We start from the raw sequence: 19070 nt of genomic DNA, 5'->3' as shown, positions 1-19070 counted from the left end.
AACAGTTTTAAACTTATTATTTAGATTTCCGTACTTAATACTGTCAGAAAAGACTCGAGATTAAGAATAACACTTCCAAAAAACTTAGTGAAACGAATTAAGCTATAATACAATACTTATAACTCACTGGGCGTTTAAATTGTTATGCATCTCTCGTTGAAAATATAATTGCCTAAATACTGTATTTCCCTCCCCCCCCCCCCCCCCTCAGTAAAAATTTTCAAAGTAACAATCTTTATTTTCATTTCATAACCACTCTAAACGAATTACACTACACTAACTTACGAATTTACACGATAATTCCCCCAACATTCCAATTCTAACTAACCATGTATTCGAACAGTCAAAGCTTCGAACTTTTTGTTCCTCGACCCAGAATCGACTGGGATTTGAATCTCAGTGTTTCGCGTTGGAAACCAGCAGCTAAGACACTCAGCTAATCGCATCCCCAATCCAATAATAATAATAATAATAATAATAATAATAATAATAATAATAATAATAATAATAATAATAATAATAATAATAAATTGAATTGTATTTATAAAAATCTATTTATTTAATGAAATTGCACTGGGCAAAGCAGAGGTGGGACAGGTTTTCGCCTGGATTCCCCATAACCCCCTGTGAGTTTCACAGTTCTTTCCACTTCATTACTTCTTTCGCTTATTCATCAATTCATCGCCCGTGAGTAGGATGGCAGACCTCTCCACTCGGCGCAATTCAAATACTTGGAATTAGGTCGGGCATCATTCCATTCCTGGCCCGGTCTTCGACTGGAATCAGGCCACACTTGGATAATAGGCCTAATAGTAATTGATATAATAAAATAATGTAGGCTAATATATTACCCTAATAACAATTCGATTAATGTAATGTTTGTGTACGTCAAAAGAATTTATTTGCAATGCTTTAAGCATGAAATTTTAAGTAATACCTACATAGTATAATTTAGTAAATTCACTATTTTAAGACGTAGCCATTTAGTGGCGTTATGGGACTCCACTACTACGAAATACGTCGATGCATTAATTCGTTTAATACTATCGATGATCTGTGCTGTGTTATTGCTAAATTAGAAAATTCGTCGCGCATGCGTAGTAGTGAAATCGACGTTACGTACGTCATCACTCCTCAATCACCCTGTAAACAAGATTAACACGTGCTCTCCTAGTCGCATGTATTGTACGCGCACTTTTTAGTGATAGATTTTTGTACTGGTTTGAGGAGTAAGGAGGGAGCGCTGCCGGTTCCGGTAATACTGCCAACTGAGTGGAAATGAAATCTGAGTTGAATCGATAATATGACCGATCGATATGAATTTTCTAAACCTTTATTATCTTACGCCAACAACTGTGTCACACACACACACACACACACACACACACACACACACACACACACAATATGTAATACTATACAACATTTCTCGATGCGAAACTTGTTCCTAGCATGAATTGTATAGTTTGGCTTTGCTGTGTAAACAACAACAGTACGAGTACATAAAGTGTACGCCAGATGTCGCACAGTGATCATAAGCGATTCTTAGTGTGTGTTTCAAAGGTTGCCAATACGTATCTCGAAGATAACCGAAGTCGACCGATTCAGCACTAATGTAAATCTATCGCTAAAAAGTGCGCAGATAATAGTGCAATATTCAATATTTGTTTCGCACCTTAACTTGTAAATCGTACCATAGTCAATTATCTAATAGCATTTACGACAGCCCTTAAGCGAGCCCCTAATGAAATCCTCATATTCACACTACCCATTAAACATTAGTTCATGCAACACATTATCTGAATTTCGAGAGTAGTTCGTATAGACCTTCACGACTGCCAATCCATTTAACCTCGTGTTTCCACTAATATTACGGAAATATATTTCTAGACGGTCAGTGCTGAAAAATATCGTTTGTACATGTTGAAACAGGTAACACGGTTAACATTTCTAGCAAGGTAAATATACTGGGGTAAACGTTTAGTTTATAAATACCAATTTTATTGTACCTATAGTTTATTATTATTATTATTCAATGAAAAAAGAGGAGTTAGTTAAAATACTCAAGGAGGAGGGGAGTTCAAACCAGGTAACTTCATACCGCTTGTGTAGGCCACTGCATCCAATCCTCCGCTGCAGGAGGCTAACAACTGCTAGTGGTTTTACGTCGCACCGACACAGGTAGGTCTTATAGCGATGACGGGATAGGAAAGGACAAGGAGTGGGAAGGAAGCGGCCGTGCCCTTAAGGTACATCCCCAGCATTTGCCTGGTGTGAAAATGGGAAACCACGGAAAACCACCTTCAGTGGGGTTCGAACCCACTATCTCCCGGATGCAAGCTCACAGCTGCGCACCCCTAACCGCACGGCCACCTCGCCGGTGATCACATATCTTTTTTTTTTTTACTAGGGGCTTTACGTCGCACCGACACAGATAGGTCTTATGGCGACGATGGGATAGGAAAGGCCTAGGAGTTGGAAGGAAGCGGCCGTGGCCTTAATTAAGGTACAGCCCCAGCATTTGCCTGGTGTGAAAATGGGAAACCACGGAAAACCATCTTCAGGGCTGCCGATAGTGGGATTCGAACCTACTATCTCCCGGATGCAAGCTCACAGCCGCGCGCCTCTACGCGCACGGCCAACTCGCCCGGTAGATCACATATCTAAGCTGATACTGGCACAGTTCAAATTCACTTGCGAGGCTCTCGTATGACTGGCTAAGTTAGATGTTCACATTATAATGAAAAGTTTGCGGGACCCTAATTTTTATTCCAATTACTATACTATTATTCTCCCCATATTTCCCACCCGAGTCCCTTTGGTGACCTCTCGTTTGTATCGTCAGGCAGTGTTGAGGGAATTATAGAGAAACAGATCTTTATGGCCTCTTCTGCCGACACAAAATAAATAAAGAAATAAATAAATAAATAAATAAATAAATAAATAAATAAATAAATAAATAAATAAATAAATAAATAAATAAATAAATAAATAAAATTAAAAGTTACTTTCTGTCATATCTGATATAATTTTATAAATATTTCCACACACTTTAGTTTACAACTATATTCCTCAACAACGTTACAAAAAATACCAATTAATGACCGTAAAGAATCATAATTAAAATCCAATAATACACGGTATACGCAGTAAAAATACACATTTCGTTCATGAAAAATTGTTATGCTCTTGCTGTTGTATTACGTCAATATGTTTATTATGATTACTGATCACATGCCTAGAGGAAGTGGAAAAAATTATGAGTTGCCAACTTGAAGGCACAAAGTCTTTAAAAAGCATATAAAGATGAAGTAATAAACTTATCGTTAACTGTAAAAGAAGGGGACAGAAATTTGGATATAATATCACTCGTGAATAATCGCAATGACATCGTTAAAGTAAACTAAATCGATAAGTAGCAGTTCATTCAAAGGAAGCTTCGGCCAAATTGGAGCTATTAGTGAGTAGAAATAACTGTATCTAAATACGGACAGTATCATCAATGGAAGTGCGTCAGACTGATTATCTCATGTCAGTAAAGACTTGATGCTTAATGTTCGCAAAAGTGAATTATTGTTTAGTAGAGGAATGAAACTGATGACCTTAAACAACAAAGTATAGCTGCAGGCTGATGAAAACGCAAAGTAAGCTAACTTGCAATTTAAGACATTAAAACTTACAAACCAACGTGTAATTCAGACCTACATTACGTTAGCTCTAGTATCCCACATGCACTGAGTAGGATTCAAACCCAGATCACCGTGATGAGAGATCGCTAGAATCATATCATGGTACTACCGGCTCTTTTGCTAGCCTTAATAGTTGTGTGTGTCCTGCACGTATACGATCAGCAGATTACGGAAACCGAAGTTGAAGGGTATTATTTCTATGCACGAAGATTTATCTCGGGAAGATTCTTCTCCGTTGTAATTTTCAGACCCACTTCAAGAAAAATAATTTTAAAGTATCAGAGATGCAGAAAACACATCACAATAGCAGTTCGTATGTCCACGAGAGATCACACACACACACACACACACACACACACACACACACACACACACACACACACACACACAGAAAGAGAGAGAGAGAGAGGGGGGGAGAGACATTATTCGCGATCTTGTAGCTATTATTATGCCTCCCACCACTGCCTTCATTTTTTAACTACCTTATGATCTAGGGTTGGTTAAACTGTGAAATAAGAACGTCATCTATAAGTTTGAATGACAAGATTGTACACACCAGTTACTGGTAAAACTATTCACAGTTTCGTTCAGGTTTAAAAGAAATGAACTGGCACAATTGACTTCGAAGTATAATCATCCCAATAATCGAATGCCGCTCGACCACACGCACACAGTATATTATCTAGTTACATCACTAAAAAGGGACGAAGTTCAAAATAAAATGCAATAAGTGTTTTCATAATATATAATACGAAACAAATATTACCTTTCGGCAGTAATTGGCGCTCCACACATAATTCTCGTCTCAGCATTCCAGACTCGGAATGTCATCCAGTTGAATGACATAATTTCTATGTTCACAACACCCGCGGTTTTGTTATTACGGCAAAAAATTACTACGTAAAAAAAATTCACAGAATTCACTTAAATATTACATTCACGACAAACATTACTTCCATCGTCAAACGGCTACGACACGACTCTTCATCAGCACTGGACGCCCCCGGTTGGAAACAAATGAAATGCTAGGCGAACCTGTCCTCGACCAGGTGAAGGCAGAGTACTCCTGGGGAAAGATATGGCAACTGCATCTAAAGCATGTCAACGGGGAATGTCAAAGCAAAGGAAGTTGACAATTTAAAAGGCCATTACAAACCACATTCTTGTATTACTGCTTAGGCAGTAGATCCGAAAGTGTGTGCACTGACGCCTTGGGAAGCACGGAGTATTTTTCTTTTTTCAGTTTCCAAAGCAATTTAATAACCGACAGTGTCGGTGTGTCGGTTCTTATATTATGATTATGCGACATCTAGTAGTCCTGGCGCAACCCAGTATCTCAGTTACTGACTGATTTCGCTATAGTAGATAGTAGATAGCTTAGCGAACTGTCTCGGTACATTGTTATTTGTAGGCGATAGAAGTGGGATCCCTGGCTGAGTCCCAGGGAAAAACCAACCCTGGAGGGTAAATGGATCAAGAAAGAAAGTATAGTAGGTCGTGCATGAATATGATGCGAGTTATTTGAACTTCTCTGTAGATGAATATTCCTTCCTAATTAGTAAACGTGAGCAAATTTAAATTTTGTTCACAACAGAGCGAGTTGGAAATGAGGTTAGAGTCGCGCAACTGTCAACTTGTATTTGAATAGTGGGGTCGAATCCCTCCTCCGGCAGCCTTGAAGATGGTTTTCTGTGGTTTCCCATTTGCACACCAGGCAAGTGCTGGGGCTGTACCTTAATTAAGGCCACGGCAGCTACCTTCCCAGTCCTAGCCCTTTCCTATACTTTAGTCACCGAAAACCTTCGATGTGTTAGTGTGACGTTAAACAAGTCGCAAAAAGGTGCTAAGGGGTTTTGGCGCTCACTGTGTTAAAGAGTATTCAGTTTGATTTCAGATTTTGAGAATATGAGGAGTGATAAATAGGTTCTTTCTTTCTTCATCTGTTTACCGTCCAGGATTGGTTTTCCCCTCAGATTCAGCGAGGGATCCCACCTCTACCGCCTTCAAGGGCAGTGTCCTAGAGCGTGAGACTTTGAGCCAGGGGAATACAACTGGGGAGGAGGACCAGTGCCTCGCCCGGGCGGCCTCTTCTGTTATGCTGAACAGGGGCCTTGTGGGAGATGGGAAGATTGGAAGGGAAAGACAAGTAAGAGGGAAGGAAGCGACCATGGCCTTAAGTTAGGTACCATCCCGGCATTTGCCTGGAGGAGAAGTGGGAAACCATGGAAAACCACTTCAAGGATGGCTGAGGTGGGAATCCAACCCCTCTATTCAGTTGACCTCCCGAGGCTGAGTTCATCCCGTTCCAGCCCTCGTACCTCATTTCAAATTTCGTGGCAGAGTCGGGAATCGAACCCGAGCCTCCGGGAATGGCAGCTAATCACTAGGGAGCGGATTTTTATGTAATTACATATTTTTTTGCGTAAGTTTTAACGCAAGTTACGAAGTTCATTATTCCTATTGTGCATCCCCAAGTGTAAAAACTGAATCTTATTTCACATAAAAACACATATTTTCACATTTTTTAAATGTAAATACATATTTTAAGAAAATCTATAATAAGCACATAAATCGGCAATATTTGTTAATCAATAAAATTTTAAATGCTTCTGTATTATGAAACAATGCTCATATTTTCATTTTACGATTACGGTATTGTTTTTAACAGTGTATTTAACATAATATATCTGAATGTTTCGGCTATTTATGGACTTCCCTCCATAAATTCTAAAACTTGCTGGTCACTGGCTACGTCGTTACATTTAGACAGCGATTTGATTTGCTGCACAAGATGTTTCCTTGCATGATGTCATTTCAACTCTTTATGAGTCAGCCCTCTCGGGTTTTGTTTATAGAATATCAGCGAAAGGCAATCACGGAGAGATAAGGCGACGTAATTCCGTTACGACATGGGAAACTCGGACGAATATTGCCCCACCATTAGGTAGTGGAATTTCCTCCTAAGAGTAAGGTTAGCTGTTCGGGTCCATATATCATTCCCGTGGTCGTGTGATTTTGTATGGATTTATAAGAAATATTTCCTTCAGTGTACGCTGCTATTCTTTTTATTGAAACAGTGATTCACCTTAAATGCGTGTGTCGTAACCTGCAAAATAATGCCAAAAGAGAAGTCGAGTACAATGTCGCGTCTTCAACAATATGTAGTGGAATTTAAAAGCATTATTTTGCCAACCGTGTAGTAAAACAGTACGTGCAGATCAACGTTCTCAAGTAATCCAGCATTTGTCTGGAAATAAGCATACTGCGGCTGCTTCGCGTGTGCGTTCGCGACAATTACTAATAGTTGAACCAACTACTTCAAATGCAGGCCCATCTAAATATTTCCAGTATTATTTAGATGTGTGCAGAACATTTGTTTGCGCCGACATTCCTCTTGGTAAAATAAATAATCCGGGACTGAGAAATTTCCTAACAAAGTACATTAATTTTGAGCCTCCAGACGAATCCACATTAAGGAAAAACTATCTCCCAAAATGTCACGAAGAAACTTTACAGAGAATTCGGGCAGTATGTGATAGCGAAAAACTGTGGGTGAGCATTGACGAAACCACTGATTCAAGTGGCAGAAAAGTAGGAAATGTTGTAGTTGGTGTGTTGAAGAATGACAAAACTGCTTGCGAACATTCTTATTTGCTAGCGTGTAAAGAAATGCTTGCTGCAAACCATGTCACTGTAGCTAGGTTATTCAATGAAGCCATTCACTTACTTTGGCCAAAAGGTATAAAATACGACCATGTATTGCTTTTCCTTACTGACAGTGCAGCTTACATGAAAAAGGTAGCCGAAGGCCTTTCTGTGAGCTTTCCGAAAATGATACACGTAACTTGCGTTGCTCATGCTCTACACAGGTTATGTGAAACTGTGCGGGCTTAGTATCCTCAAGTGGATAAATTAGTGTCTAATGGCAAAAAAGTTTTCGTAAAAGCACCCTCAAGAATCGATTTCTTTAAAGAGAAAAACCCGGATCTTGCGCTTCCTCCTCTGCCTATTGTTACGCGGTGGGGTACCTGGCTTAGCGCTGTGATATACTACGCAGACAATTTCGAAAGTTTTGCATCCGTTGTGAACGTGCTAGATAAAAACGACGCGTCGTCAATTGAGATTCTTCAAGAGATACTAAAAGACAGCTCTTTGAAAAAGATTTGGCGTTTATATCTGCCAATCTAAGCTTCTTGTGTAAAACTATAGACATACTTGAAAAATCCACTAACCTGTTGTCCGAAACAGTGAAGGACGTGCGCGCTGTTGAAAATAAATTAGATCCACTCCCGGCTTCGCAGGTACAGGGACTGTTAAAGGTCAAATATCAAAATTTGTTCAGGAAAAACAGAGGATTTCAAACAATGTGCCAAATTTCTAGTGTATTAGAGGGTGCTCATGTTGGCGAAATTGATGGCGTTATTGTTGGTGACATTCTTTAACTATGCTCGTCTGACTTCCTGTGATGTGGAGCGATCTTTTCCGCAGTATAAGGCGTTCTTTAGAGATAATCGGCATGCATTTGTGATGGACAATTTCGAGATGACCTTTGTTGTTCTCTGCAATCCTGAGACTACTTCTAGCAACTAATATTCCAGCGTGTGATGGGTGAGTACGAACTGGTACTATTTTTTCAAAGATGATAGGTTGCTTTTACCATATTTAAACAAAACATTACCTTAAAAAAACATTCATAATATCTACTCTGGCATATCAAAAATTAATATACCATACAGCACGCTTCCATACACAGACACCATTTTGCCTTAAGGAGCACGTTTGGTAGCACCATATTCTAATACAAAACATTATACTTATTTACTTCTTGAGCGCGAGTAGTTATGTGATATTTAAAGGAAAATAATTTCAATTTTTTATCACATATTTTAAAGTTTTCAGCACATAAAAAATAAATATTTTTCACATTTTTAGCACATAAAAATCCGCTCCCTACTAATCACACTAACCACTATATAAATAGGCTCATCCATACCGAAATTTATGATTTTTGAATTTGCTTCTCAAGGATGCAATTGTTCAAAATGTTTTACATGTTTTATAGAGCTAAATAGTTTTTTCAGTTACCTTGATCAAACTCATCTAATCATACTAACAAGTTGTAATATTATTAGACATATTTTCATCTTGAGTTACATGCGAATTCCTTCATTTGTCAAGCGCGCCGTGAACTGAAAGATTTCGGAAACCAATGGCTTAAAGTATTAGGCTATTTTACAAAAAGCAGCAAGTCCCTAAATATAGACAATCGTATTCATAGAATTTAAGTTAGAGGCATTTGGTACCCCCCTTTCTTTAAAACAATTTACTGCGTTTCAGAACGGACATTCTTAATGAAATACCTTTCGAATTGTACAGTTTGCAGGATTAAATTCATTTTCTGTACATCAATTTTGGTATCCACGTAGCTAGAGGTCACCGAATGTTTGATCGTCTATGTAAAAACCTTCGGCTTACCCTGGGTATTTCTGGGATCTAATAATAATAATAATAATAATAATAATAATAATGACTCACCAACGTTTATCGATTATCAGTAGCGATTTCAAGTCAGCAGGCAGCAAAGAGCTACAGTATATTCAGATATCATTACTAGATAATATATTTCAATTGCTCACAAGAAGTTCCGTAGCAATTTATCCCGAGGTACAGCAGCCATATTTCTCCTTGACGTGGGCACCTGGAGTCGTGCACGCTCACTTTATTTGAATATGATTCTCTCGTCTCATTATCTTTCTCCATGTTCAACCCCTTCTCGCCAATTTCCATTGCGTGACGAACAGCTCCAAACGATACGACAATTTTAGGCAACATTTCTTACTAAAACCAATCTAACCAATCTTTATGAAAATGGGAACTCCATTGAGATTCATAGTGAATTCTTTTATCTTGCGATCTGAAACAATTTCACCGCGGTACTACTTCCTGAAGACTTCTCCCAGTCAGACATGTGATCTACGGAGGATTACAACGTGCATGCAATTTTAACTGACTCTGTATACACGGGCCTTCAATAAACCGAACGTCGACCTCCGAAGTTGAATGCTTCAGACCACAGCCTTATCCTTCCTAAATCTAGTCCACTTCCTACTTACATTTTTATTTATTTATTTATTTATTTATTTATTTATTTATTTATTTATTTATTTATTATGGCTTCTTTCATGTGGCGAAGTTAGGGCACCCGGCCCTCTCTTACACTCAACCACAAGACAACAAATACTATTGAGGCTCCCTATAACTAATTATACTATTACTATTACTAATTATACGTCATAGCCTCCACCAGTTCTGATAACCGACTAACTCATGTGATCACGTACGAACTTAACTACGACGCATGTTGTACAAATCGTATTGTTTCATTAATTCGGGGTGGTGTAGGGACTTGGCACAGACCGAGTACTGGAATAATATGTCACACTAGTGAGCGTAGCCGTACCGAGCCGAGTCGAAAACAAAATACTAAAATACAAAAACAACAAACGATCTTGAATGTCAAATAAGAGAAAATATGATGAAAAGAATCATTCGACATTTACTTGCGTGAATGGAACAGTTAGTACTGTAGTGGCTACTTTATAAAACTGGCATAGTGTGTTTGTTCTTCAGCCAAAATTCCAAGATGTTTCCTTCAATTGCAGCCGAGGAAGTTCACAGTCATTCGTGAGGCTGGACTGAAATTCGACCATTATAAAGATTTCAGCATCCTCTCGACTTCGTCAGCATCAGAGTATGCATCGTCCTTGCCGGTTGGGTAAATGTCACTCACTAGCTGTGGTAGTGTGTGATGATTCCATTTCCAGAACATGTGTCCATGTATTGATCAAATGCTGCTTAGCTTCTGAAAAAGTACCATGTTGTATCTCAGGTCGAGAAACATTCCTGCCAAGAAGATATAATTGTCATGCAACTGTTTTTTTCTAGTCTCCTTTGCATTCAAAACACAAAGATAGCGATGCGTTTATTTTGGATGTTACCTAAATACAGCGGAGCTATATTCGGTAGAAGTCACTGTTCCTCTTGCAATTCTTAAGTAGCTACACGAGCTGGCATTAGCGTGTATACGATCGATTTAGTTTCACTCCAAGTCTGCAGTAATAGAAGTAAATATTTATTAGTACCAGAGCAACACGGCTTGAGTCCGCCGTTGAATGTCGCAAAGTAGCAAAGTCATGCGTGGGATTCCGTTGTTTCATTGTGTGAAACACACCTCTTACTGTCGGAGAACGCAATTTTTTACAGACGTTCCTCGGCTGCGTTATAGTTTGAGTGGCTTTGGTATCCTTCAGCACGTCATTTACAGCTAACTGCAGTGTATGAGCTGCACATCTCACAGATCTAGCTATATCTCTTGGACGTTGTAACCGTGAAATTCCGTTTGATATTCCTTTCTGATTCACAGCTTTACGATGTCCACTCTGAAATAATAATTCTGAATTTTCACTTTCATGCCAAGAAGCGTGTAAGGTATTTCTCAGTTTCATGGTCATTTAATAGTTCTTGTTCAGCAACTACACAAGTTTAATCACATTTGGTCTACCGTCTGTGCTTACTGAATATAGGCCTTATCCGCCAAACCGAAATACTATACATCTCACAAACACTTACGATAACTTTTTTCAGTGTTTCGGCATTATGACTACCGAAGAGTTCCCTGAAATGCAAGCGTACAAACCATGTTGGTCGGACTGTCACTGAGAAACTAAACGTCGATACCCATACAAGTCGCAGCGTCCATTTTACTGATTACCTCTCGACGTTTCCAATACTAAAGCGATGTCAGAAGTAAGAAACACAAGATAACTGAATGTCAGGTTAGGAATACGAAGCTGGAGCAGGTATTTGGGTTGTGTGTTCTCCTGGGGTGATGGTATGGTAAGTGAGACGGAATAAGGTGCAGCAGAGCTAATGCCTGAGTTCACAGTCGCGATTAACAGTTGACATGTTATCTAAGAAAAGTCACCTCCCAGACGAAACTATCTCTAACCGCACCGGTCTGTTTTCAGACCAACTTTGCTTTACAGGAGTGAAAGATGGAAGGACTCGGGATTTCTTATTCATAAGTTAGACTTAACAGATATGAAAGTAGTGAGGGTGATTGCTGGTACAAACAGTTGGGAACAATGGCAGGAGGGTACTCGGAATGAGATAAAGACTAAGTTAGGAATTAACGCGACGGATGAATCTGTACGCATAAAATGGCTTCGGGGGTGGGGTCATGTGAGGCGAATGGAGGACGATAGGTTACCTAGGAGAATAATGGACTCAGTTATGGAGGGTAAAAGAAGAAGAGTATAGACCAAGACGACGATGGTTAGACTCGGTTTCTGACGATTTAAAGATAAGAGATATAGAACTAAGCGAGACCACAGAACAAGTCACAAGTAAAGGATTATAGCGATGGTTAGTAAATTCACAGAGGTTTGAAGACTTAACGCTGAAAGGCATAACATTCTCTAATTAAGATATATATATCGCATTGTTGATATTATTATCAGGTAGTACACAAACCTTCACAACATGCAAGCAGTGTTTATTATGCACCTGGATGTGTTTAATGTTTTCGCTGATATTCGAAGTACCGGTATACGGGAACTTTCTTCCTATTTTTCTACTACTATTTAAATGATTTCATTACCCCTGAAGGAAGAGGCGGGCCTCCTAGACGATGCCCCCATCTCTCAAGCCAGGAGATTTGATACGGTGAAGGAGATGGGTGGTGAAGATGGTTGGCGGCCGTGGCCTATCCTAGGAACTGTTCCGGTATTCGCCTTAGTGCAGGAGAATTGAAAACTACGGAAAACCACTCAGGACAACCGACAACCCTCTCCGTCACCCGAATACAGAGGCGTAGAGCCACGGTAGAGCCGTGGCCAACCCTCCTCCGCAGTCGGAGTGCAGAGCTGTGGGACCACAAACCAGCCGTGGCCACTTGTAGCCCGAGACCCATTCTACATCCGCCGACGTCCCATTTTAACTCGCTCACCACACAAGAGGTTGTTGTAAGTAACGAAACAGCAGACTGCGTAGGTCAGTGTTTTCTTCAACGAAACAACAAGCAGGTTGTCAGAAGCGTCACTTCTTTACCATATAAACGTAATGACTACGCCTAGCAGAACTACTTAAATCCCTTGTTAAGTATTCGGGCTTTACTCTTCTGACCTTGGATGCTTTTACTGCTATTATACTGGTATATCGTTGATGTACGTCTATACCGGTACATACTACCGGTTTTAACGTTTTACGGTTTCCCATAGCAGTACTGGCGAATGCCAAAATAATACCGGTATTTTACTGATAATTGTTACAGCAGTACGGTCTCAGGGACTTGGGCAGAGCACCACTATGCTGAAATCAAAACATTCGTAGGAGAATTAATAAAAAAGAGCATCACAGACATTTGCAAAAACCGCGCGGGTTTGCTGTGCGGTTAAGCTGCGAAACTGTTAGCTTGCATTCAGGAAGTGGCAGGAACAAACTCCACTGTCGGCAGCCCTGAAGATTATTTATGTAGTTTCCCATTTTCACATCAGGCAAATGCTGGGGCTGTATCTTCGATAAGTTAGGTAAGGTCACGGTCGCCTCCTTCTCTGCTCTATCCCATCGACACCATCAGACCTCTCTGAGTCGGTGCGACTTAAAACCACTAGCAAAGCATATATACGAAAGTGACTTACCTCACTCTTTTCTTTGTAGAAAATGGTGATGCATTTTATGATTAGCCATGAATGAAATTTGGAAGCTAGAAATTAATCATCTTATGACAACGAAAAATTGTACCAATAATCGATATCAGTTTTAAAAGCACTTAATAGTTATTGGATAAGGCTTTGATGCAGAGATCTAATGTCTTCTGGTATGAGCTAGAGCAATGCTGTTACTTTTATTGATCTGTCTCAGTCTTATCTTTGGCTCTGACGTCCGCCTCCATGGCTACATTAAATAGTTAGCGTGCTGGCCTCTGGTCACATGGGTACCGGGTTCGATTCCCGGCGGGGTCGGAAATTCTAACCATTATTAGTTAATTCCGCTGGCACGCGAGCTGGGTATACATGTGTCGCCTTCATTATCATGCCATCCTCATTATGACGCGCAGGTCGCCTGCGGGGGTCAAATCAAAAGACCTGTACCTGTTCTCGGACACCCCCGGCACTAAAATATAAAAGTGACCGAGGTATGGACGATGCTAGTAATGTCATTCCGCAGACAGTCCCTGCTATGAATGGTGTAAAAATGTTGCTTGTAGGGTTGGTTGGTGCATGCATTTCAGTGGGCTTGGCAGACTGATATCTAATAGCAACTTCTGGATCGGTGAGGAAAGCGACGGGAAAGTACCTCACTCCTCATTTCGCTAGTATGCCTCTTCAGTGGCACCTGGGCGATCTATGACAGCTAATGGTGGAGCTGTTGAGGATCCAACCAGCCTTCGGACTGAACAAACAACAGTTATTGGAGATAATTTATTAAATAAATTGCTGTGTTACTAAAACCGTTGAGCCTCCTTGGCTCAGGCGGCAGCGCGCCGGCCTCTCACCGCTGGGTTCCATGGTTCAAATCCCGGTCACTCTATGAGAGATTTATGCTGGACAAAGCGGAGGTGGGACAGGACTCCCGTTTTCCCTGTCATATTTCATTCTAGCAACCCTCTCCAATATCATTTCATTTCATCTTTCATTAATGATTGCCCCAGAGGAGTGCGATAGCCGGCACAATTCCTATCCTCGCCGCTAGGTGGGGGCTTCATTCATTCCACTCCTGACCCGGTCGAATGACTGGAAACAAGCTGTGGATTTTCATTTTCATTTCTCTAAAATGTATAACACTTTTATGCTATTCTATTGGCATTTTGACGATAGGTCACTTTATAATTTGCATTTAGCTTCCAGATGCAATGGCTGTTATTCTCATTTTGGCTTAATTGTTTAAAATGTTTTCCTTTCCCCTTTCATACAAGATAGCAACATTTTACGCACATGTATCTGAAATCTAGATCCATAGAAACGTATGTGTGTGTATGTTAAGTCATCAGCCCATAGGCCGGTTGGATCCTCAAATAGCACCACCAAAGGTTATGCGGTTATAAGGAAACCCCAAAAACCAATGGCAGCACCAAAATGAGGCGTACTAGGCAAGATGAGGAGTGAGGTAGTTTGCCATTGCTTTCCTCACTGGGTCAGAAAGTACTATTGCAGCACGACTGACCCTATGAGCAGCACCTATCATAACACGCAGATGCACTAGTCGTGCTCCGAATGTCATTACTCAGCACTACCCATACCCCAACAGCTTCCATATTGTCACAGCCATGGATGTTGACTGGGACTTCGGTGGAAGCTACACTTTACTCTGGCCTGTGCCAAGTGATGGATGCAAAAGTACTGCATCCATCAAGAAATGACAGCAGGCAGAGAAACGTATATGTATGTATTACACATAGAATGAACAGAACTCCCTTCACACGACGTCTATCATTTTGCATACGAACGTGCAGGTACACCAGTAAATATACAGAGTGAAGCGTAATTCGCGCACTCGGGCGTCGTAGCGCGACTCCTCACATGCCAACAATAAAAAAATGTCTCTTACAAAATTTCGTCTTGCGAGTATATCCGGTAGAAAACGGACGTTAATGAGTAGCAATCTGGCAACACTGTAACGATATGTAGGGTAACTACCGCTGTCAGTACGCCCACCTCGTGCTGTACAGTTGGTGCAGTGGGTAGATTTTTGGTTGGCATGCAGGAGGTCGATGGTTCGATCCTGGGTTGAGGCGCATTTTTTATTTGCTAATTTCCATCTGACATTACCTACTGTGATACAGTAAGACACCGTTTCTGAGGTCACATGTATCCTACATTTACAACATAATAATAATAATAATAATAATAATAATAATAATAATAATAATCATCATCATCATCATCATCATCATCATCATCTGTTTACCCTCCAGGTTCGGTTTTTCCCTCGGACTTAGCGAGGGATCCCACCTCTACCGCCTCAAGGGCAGTGTCCTGGAGCTTCAGACTCTTGGTCGGGGGATACAACTGGGGAGTATGACCAGTACCTCGCCCAGGCGGCCTCACCTGCTATGCTGAACAGGGGCCTTGTGGAGGGATGGGAAGATTCGAAGGGATAGGCAAGGAAGAGGGAAGGAAGCGGCCGTGGCCTTAAGTTAGGGACCATCCCGGCATTCGCCTGGAGGAGAAGTGGGAAACCACGGAAAACCACTTCGAGGATGGCTGAGGTGGGAATCGAACCCACCTCTACTCAGTTGACCTCCCGAGGCTGAGTAGACCCCGTTCCAGCCCTCGTACCACTTTTCAAATTTCGTGGCAGAGCCGGGAATCGAACCCGGGCCTCCGGGGGTGGCAGCTAATCACGCTAACCACTACACACAGAGGCGGACAATAATAATAATAATAATAATAATAATAATAATAATAATAATAATAATAATAATAATAATATATTGAGATACGTACTAAACAGCATGCGGTTACCAGACGCAACACGCAATGTTGAGAGGCAGAATTATTGGGACCATGGTGATAACACATACAAACTGTAACCGAGTTTGGACATAATTCGCAGAGCACGTTGCTAGGCCTACTGGTAACGTAAGGCCCTAACGAAATGTAATGGACCTGAACGAGGCAAGAATAATAGTTGGTACTAATCTATGGGACCATTGGAGGAGAGTACAAAGAAAACAGTTTTCACATCTAGTAGATGAAGTGGTGCGAATAAATTCACGCCCACGACGTGGGCCTTTCAAAGCTGACCAATGAAAACGATTGTTCGTCCATTTCTAGGATCTTAGTATGTAAGTGCAAATGGTTTCTAGAGGACCCAATGCAATCGCTGTTGACGATTAAGATGTCAGATACCATACCACCTGGACTACATTTACGAAATAAAAAACATACGCCTCAACCCAGGACCGACCACTCGACCTCCTGCATGCTAACCCAAAACTCTATCCATTGCACCAACTGTACAATACGAGTAATGTCTGCTGACAGAGGTAGTTACCCTACATGTGATTACAGTGTTGCCAGATTGCTAATCTTCAACGTCGTTTTTCTGCCGGATATACTCGCAAGATGAAATTTTGTAAGAGACATTTTTTTATTGCTGGCATGTGAGGAGTCGCGCTGCGACGCCCGAGTGCGCGAATTACGCTTCACCCTGTATATTACGTATTCAAAATATGATTGCACTTGGGCGTTAGTGTTTGTTTTCGCAGTGGACATGTGACAGCAGGGCGAGTAGCGGGCATGTCAGTGGACCGTGGACCGACTGCAATCATCACAACTATCTCGCATTACCGACAGGACAAGGTTTAAAGAATTTAATGAGTGTTACAAAATGAAAAAAAAAATAGGACAAATTCAGAATGGAGTATGTGTTGATCACTCAGGAACTAGCGATGTTAGAGCGAAAGATACCACTATATCACCAAGGACTACCTGAACAGTCATAGATTTAGCGCACTACGATGCCTAACGACAGAGCACCGGCAAGACCGAGTGCAATTATGTTTTGAACGTGTAATACTTGACATCTTCCTACACCCAGTGCTCCTTAAAAGATGAAGCCGGTTCTAGGCAATGATTGGGTGCCGAGACTTCGTTCTCTTGTTGTCAGATAGAAGCAACACACATAAAATAGGCTGCTGTACGGGACTCATTCCAAGGCTGTACTTAACCTTGAAATGAATTCCTGAGTGAAACATGGCCGGAAAAGTGCATTGGGTGAGATCATACTACGTTCCCTTCAACTGTTTTTAAAACGTTGAAAACATTTCTTAGCACACAAAATAGGGGGTCCCCATACTACGAAAAACGTAAAATTTAAGCAATATCCTTAATTGTGACGAAAGTTGAAGAGCTAAAGGGCCCGAAAGGCTAAGTTGTGATGATGATGATGCTTGTTGTCTAAAGGGGCCTAACATCGAGGTCATCGGCCCCTCATGGTACGAAATGAAATAACAAAAAATTCAAATTCATCCACTGACCAAAATTAAAAAAAAAATTGTCATGAAGAATGAATGGATGGACATGAACCCTACAAAAAAAAAAAAAACAAACAAAAACAGTGGATTAGACTCAAAAAGAAGGTAGTTAATTACATACTGACCAAGGGACCATTTATAAAGCACAATGATGCTTGATGTCTGAAGGGGTGCTAAATTCACGTCTAAGGCCCCACAGAATGGTACATATCGCGAGTAAAGTAGAATCATGGTATTTTTCATTTTGGGGTACTGATCAAAAGTAGCGAAGACTCACGGTGGTCCACACAAGATGGTACTACTCACAAGTATTGCAATTCGCACAGCGAACGCAGACCTATGGTGTTTCTCACACAATGGCGCCACTCATAGCCAACGCAAACCGGTAAGGTTCCTCACCTAGGTGTACTAGTGACGGGCGCCAGTATCCCCGTGGTGTTCCTCACATAGCGGGTACCAATCACAGGCAACGCTGACCCACGGTGCCGCTCATATAGCGGTACAACTCACAGGCTACGCCCAGACCCGCGGCGCTGCTCACATGGGTACAACGCACGGGTACGGGAATCCACCAGGCCAGGCTTTTTACTGCAACTAATCACAAACCTATTTCGTACAAATTTAGTGATACTACTCGCAAGTACATGCAACCCATGGTGTTCCCCGCATGATGGTACGAATCAAGAGTAGTTTCATGGTTCTAATTCAATCATCCCTTGGTCGCCCCCTGTAGTCGCCTCTTACGACAGGCAGCGGATACCGCGGGTGTATTCTACATGTGCGTCCCCTACCCGCAGGGGGTGAAAGGCTAAGTTAGGAATGAACTCGATGGATGAAGCATTACGCATTAACCGGCTTCGGTGGTGGGGTCATGTGAGACGAATCGAGGAGGATAGGTTACCTAGGAGAATAATGGACTCTGTTATGGAGGGTAAGAGAAGTAGAGGGAGACCAAGACGACGATGGTTAGACACAGTTTCTAACGATTTAAAGATAAGAGGTATAGAACTAAATGAGGCCACAGCGCTAGTTGCAAATAGAGGATTGTGGCGACAGAGGCTTGCAGACTGAACCCTGAAAGGCATAACGGTCTATAATGATGATGTATGTAATTTAATTTCAAATTAATGCTATGTTGTTCACAGGTGAATCCAACTTAGACTCTCCCGGTTCTCAAGCACCATCGTATTGCTTCTACGTTTTTCAATATCTTCCACAGGCCAACAACTATTGTTCTCCAATATTAGTGAACTGACAAAGAGGGACCGTGTCAAACTGTAAGCTGCTTTCTCCTCAGAAGCCGCAGATACCGCTCACATGACATTAAGTGGACGGGAGACCTC

The 19070-nt window shown here is 41.2% G+C and overlaps 1 protein-coding gene across 4 annotated transcripts in view; it reads right to left on the bottom strand.

The window, feature by feature from the left end:
- Positions 1–4624, bottom strand: part of LOC136881281 (CUGBP Elav-like family member 2) — a 1536179-nt gene extending 1531555 nt beyond the window's left edge. For 2 of the 4 annotated variants that reach the window (XM_067154070.2, XM_067154071.2), the window contains exon 1: positions 4456–4619. In XM_067154070.2, the coding sequence (XP_067010171.1) occupies positions 4456–4535 (80 nt within the window). In that variant the 5' untranslated portion in view covers positions 4536–4619. Of the gene's footprint in view, positions 1–4455 lie in introns of all 4 variants that reach the window. The other 2 variants (XM_067154068.2, XM_067154069.2) reach the window with 2 other exon arrangements.
- Between the last annotated feature and the right edge of the window lie 14446 nt (positions 4625–19070).

The sequence above is a fragment of the Anabrus simplex genome, chromosome 9 (assembly GCF_040414725.1).
Source record: "Anabrus simplex isolate iqAnaSimp1 chromosome 9, ASM4041472v1, whole genome shotgun sequence".
NCBI classification, from domain to species: Eukaryota; Metazoa; Arthropoda; class Insecta; order Orthoptera; family Tettigoniidae; genus Anabrus; species Anabrus simplex.
Note: the sequence above shows the minus strand (reverse complement) of the source record. Positions and strands in the feature narration are given on the sequence as shown.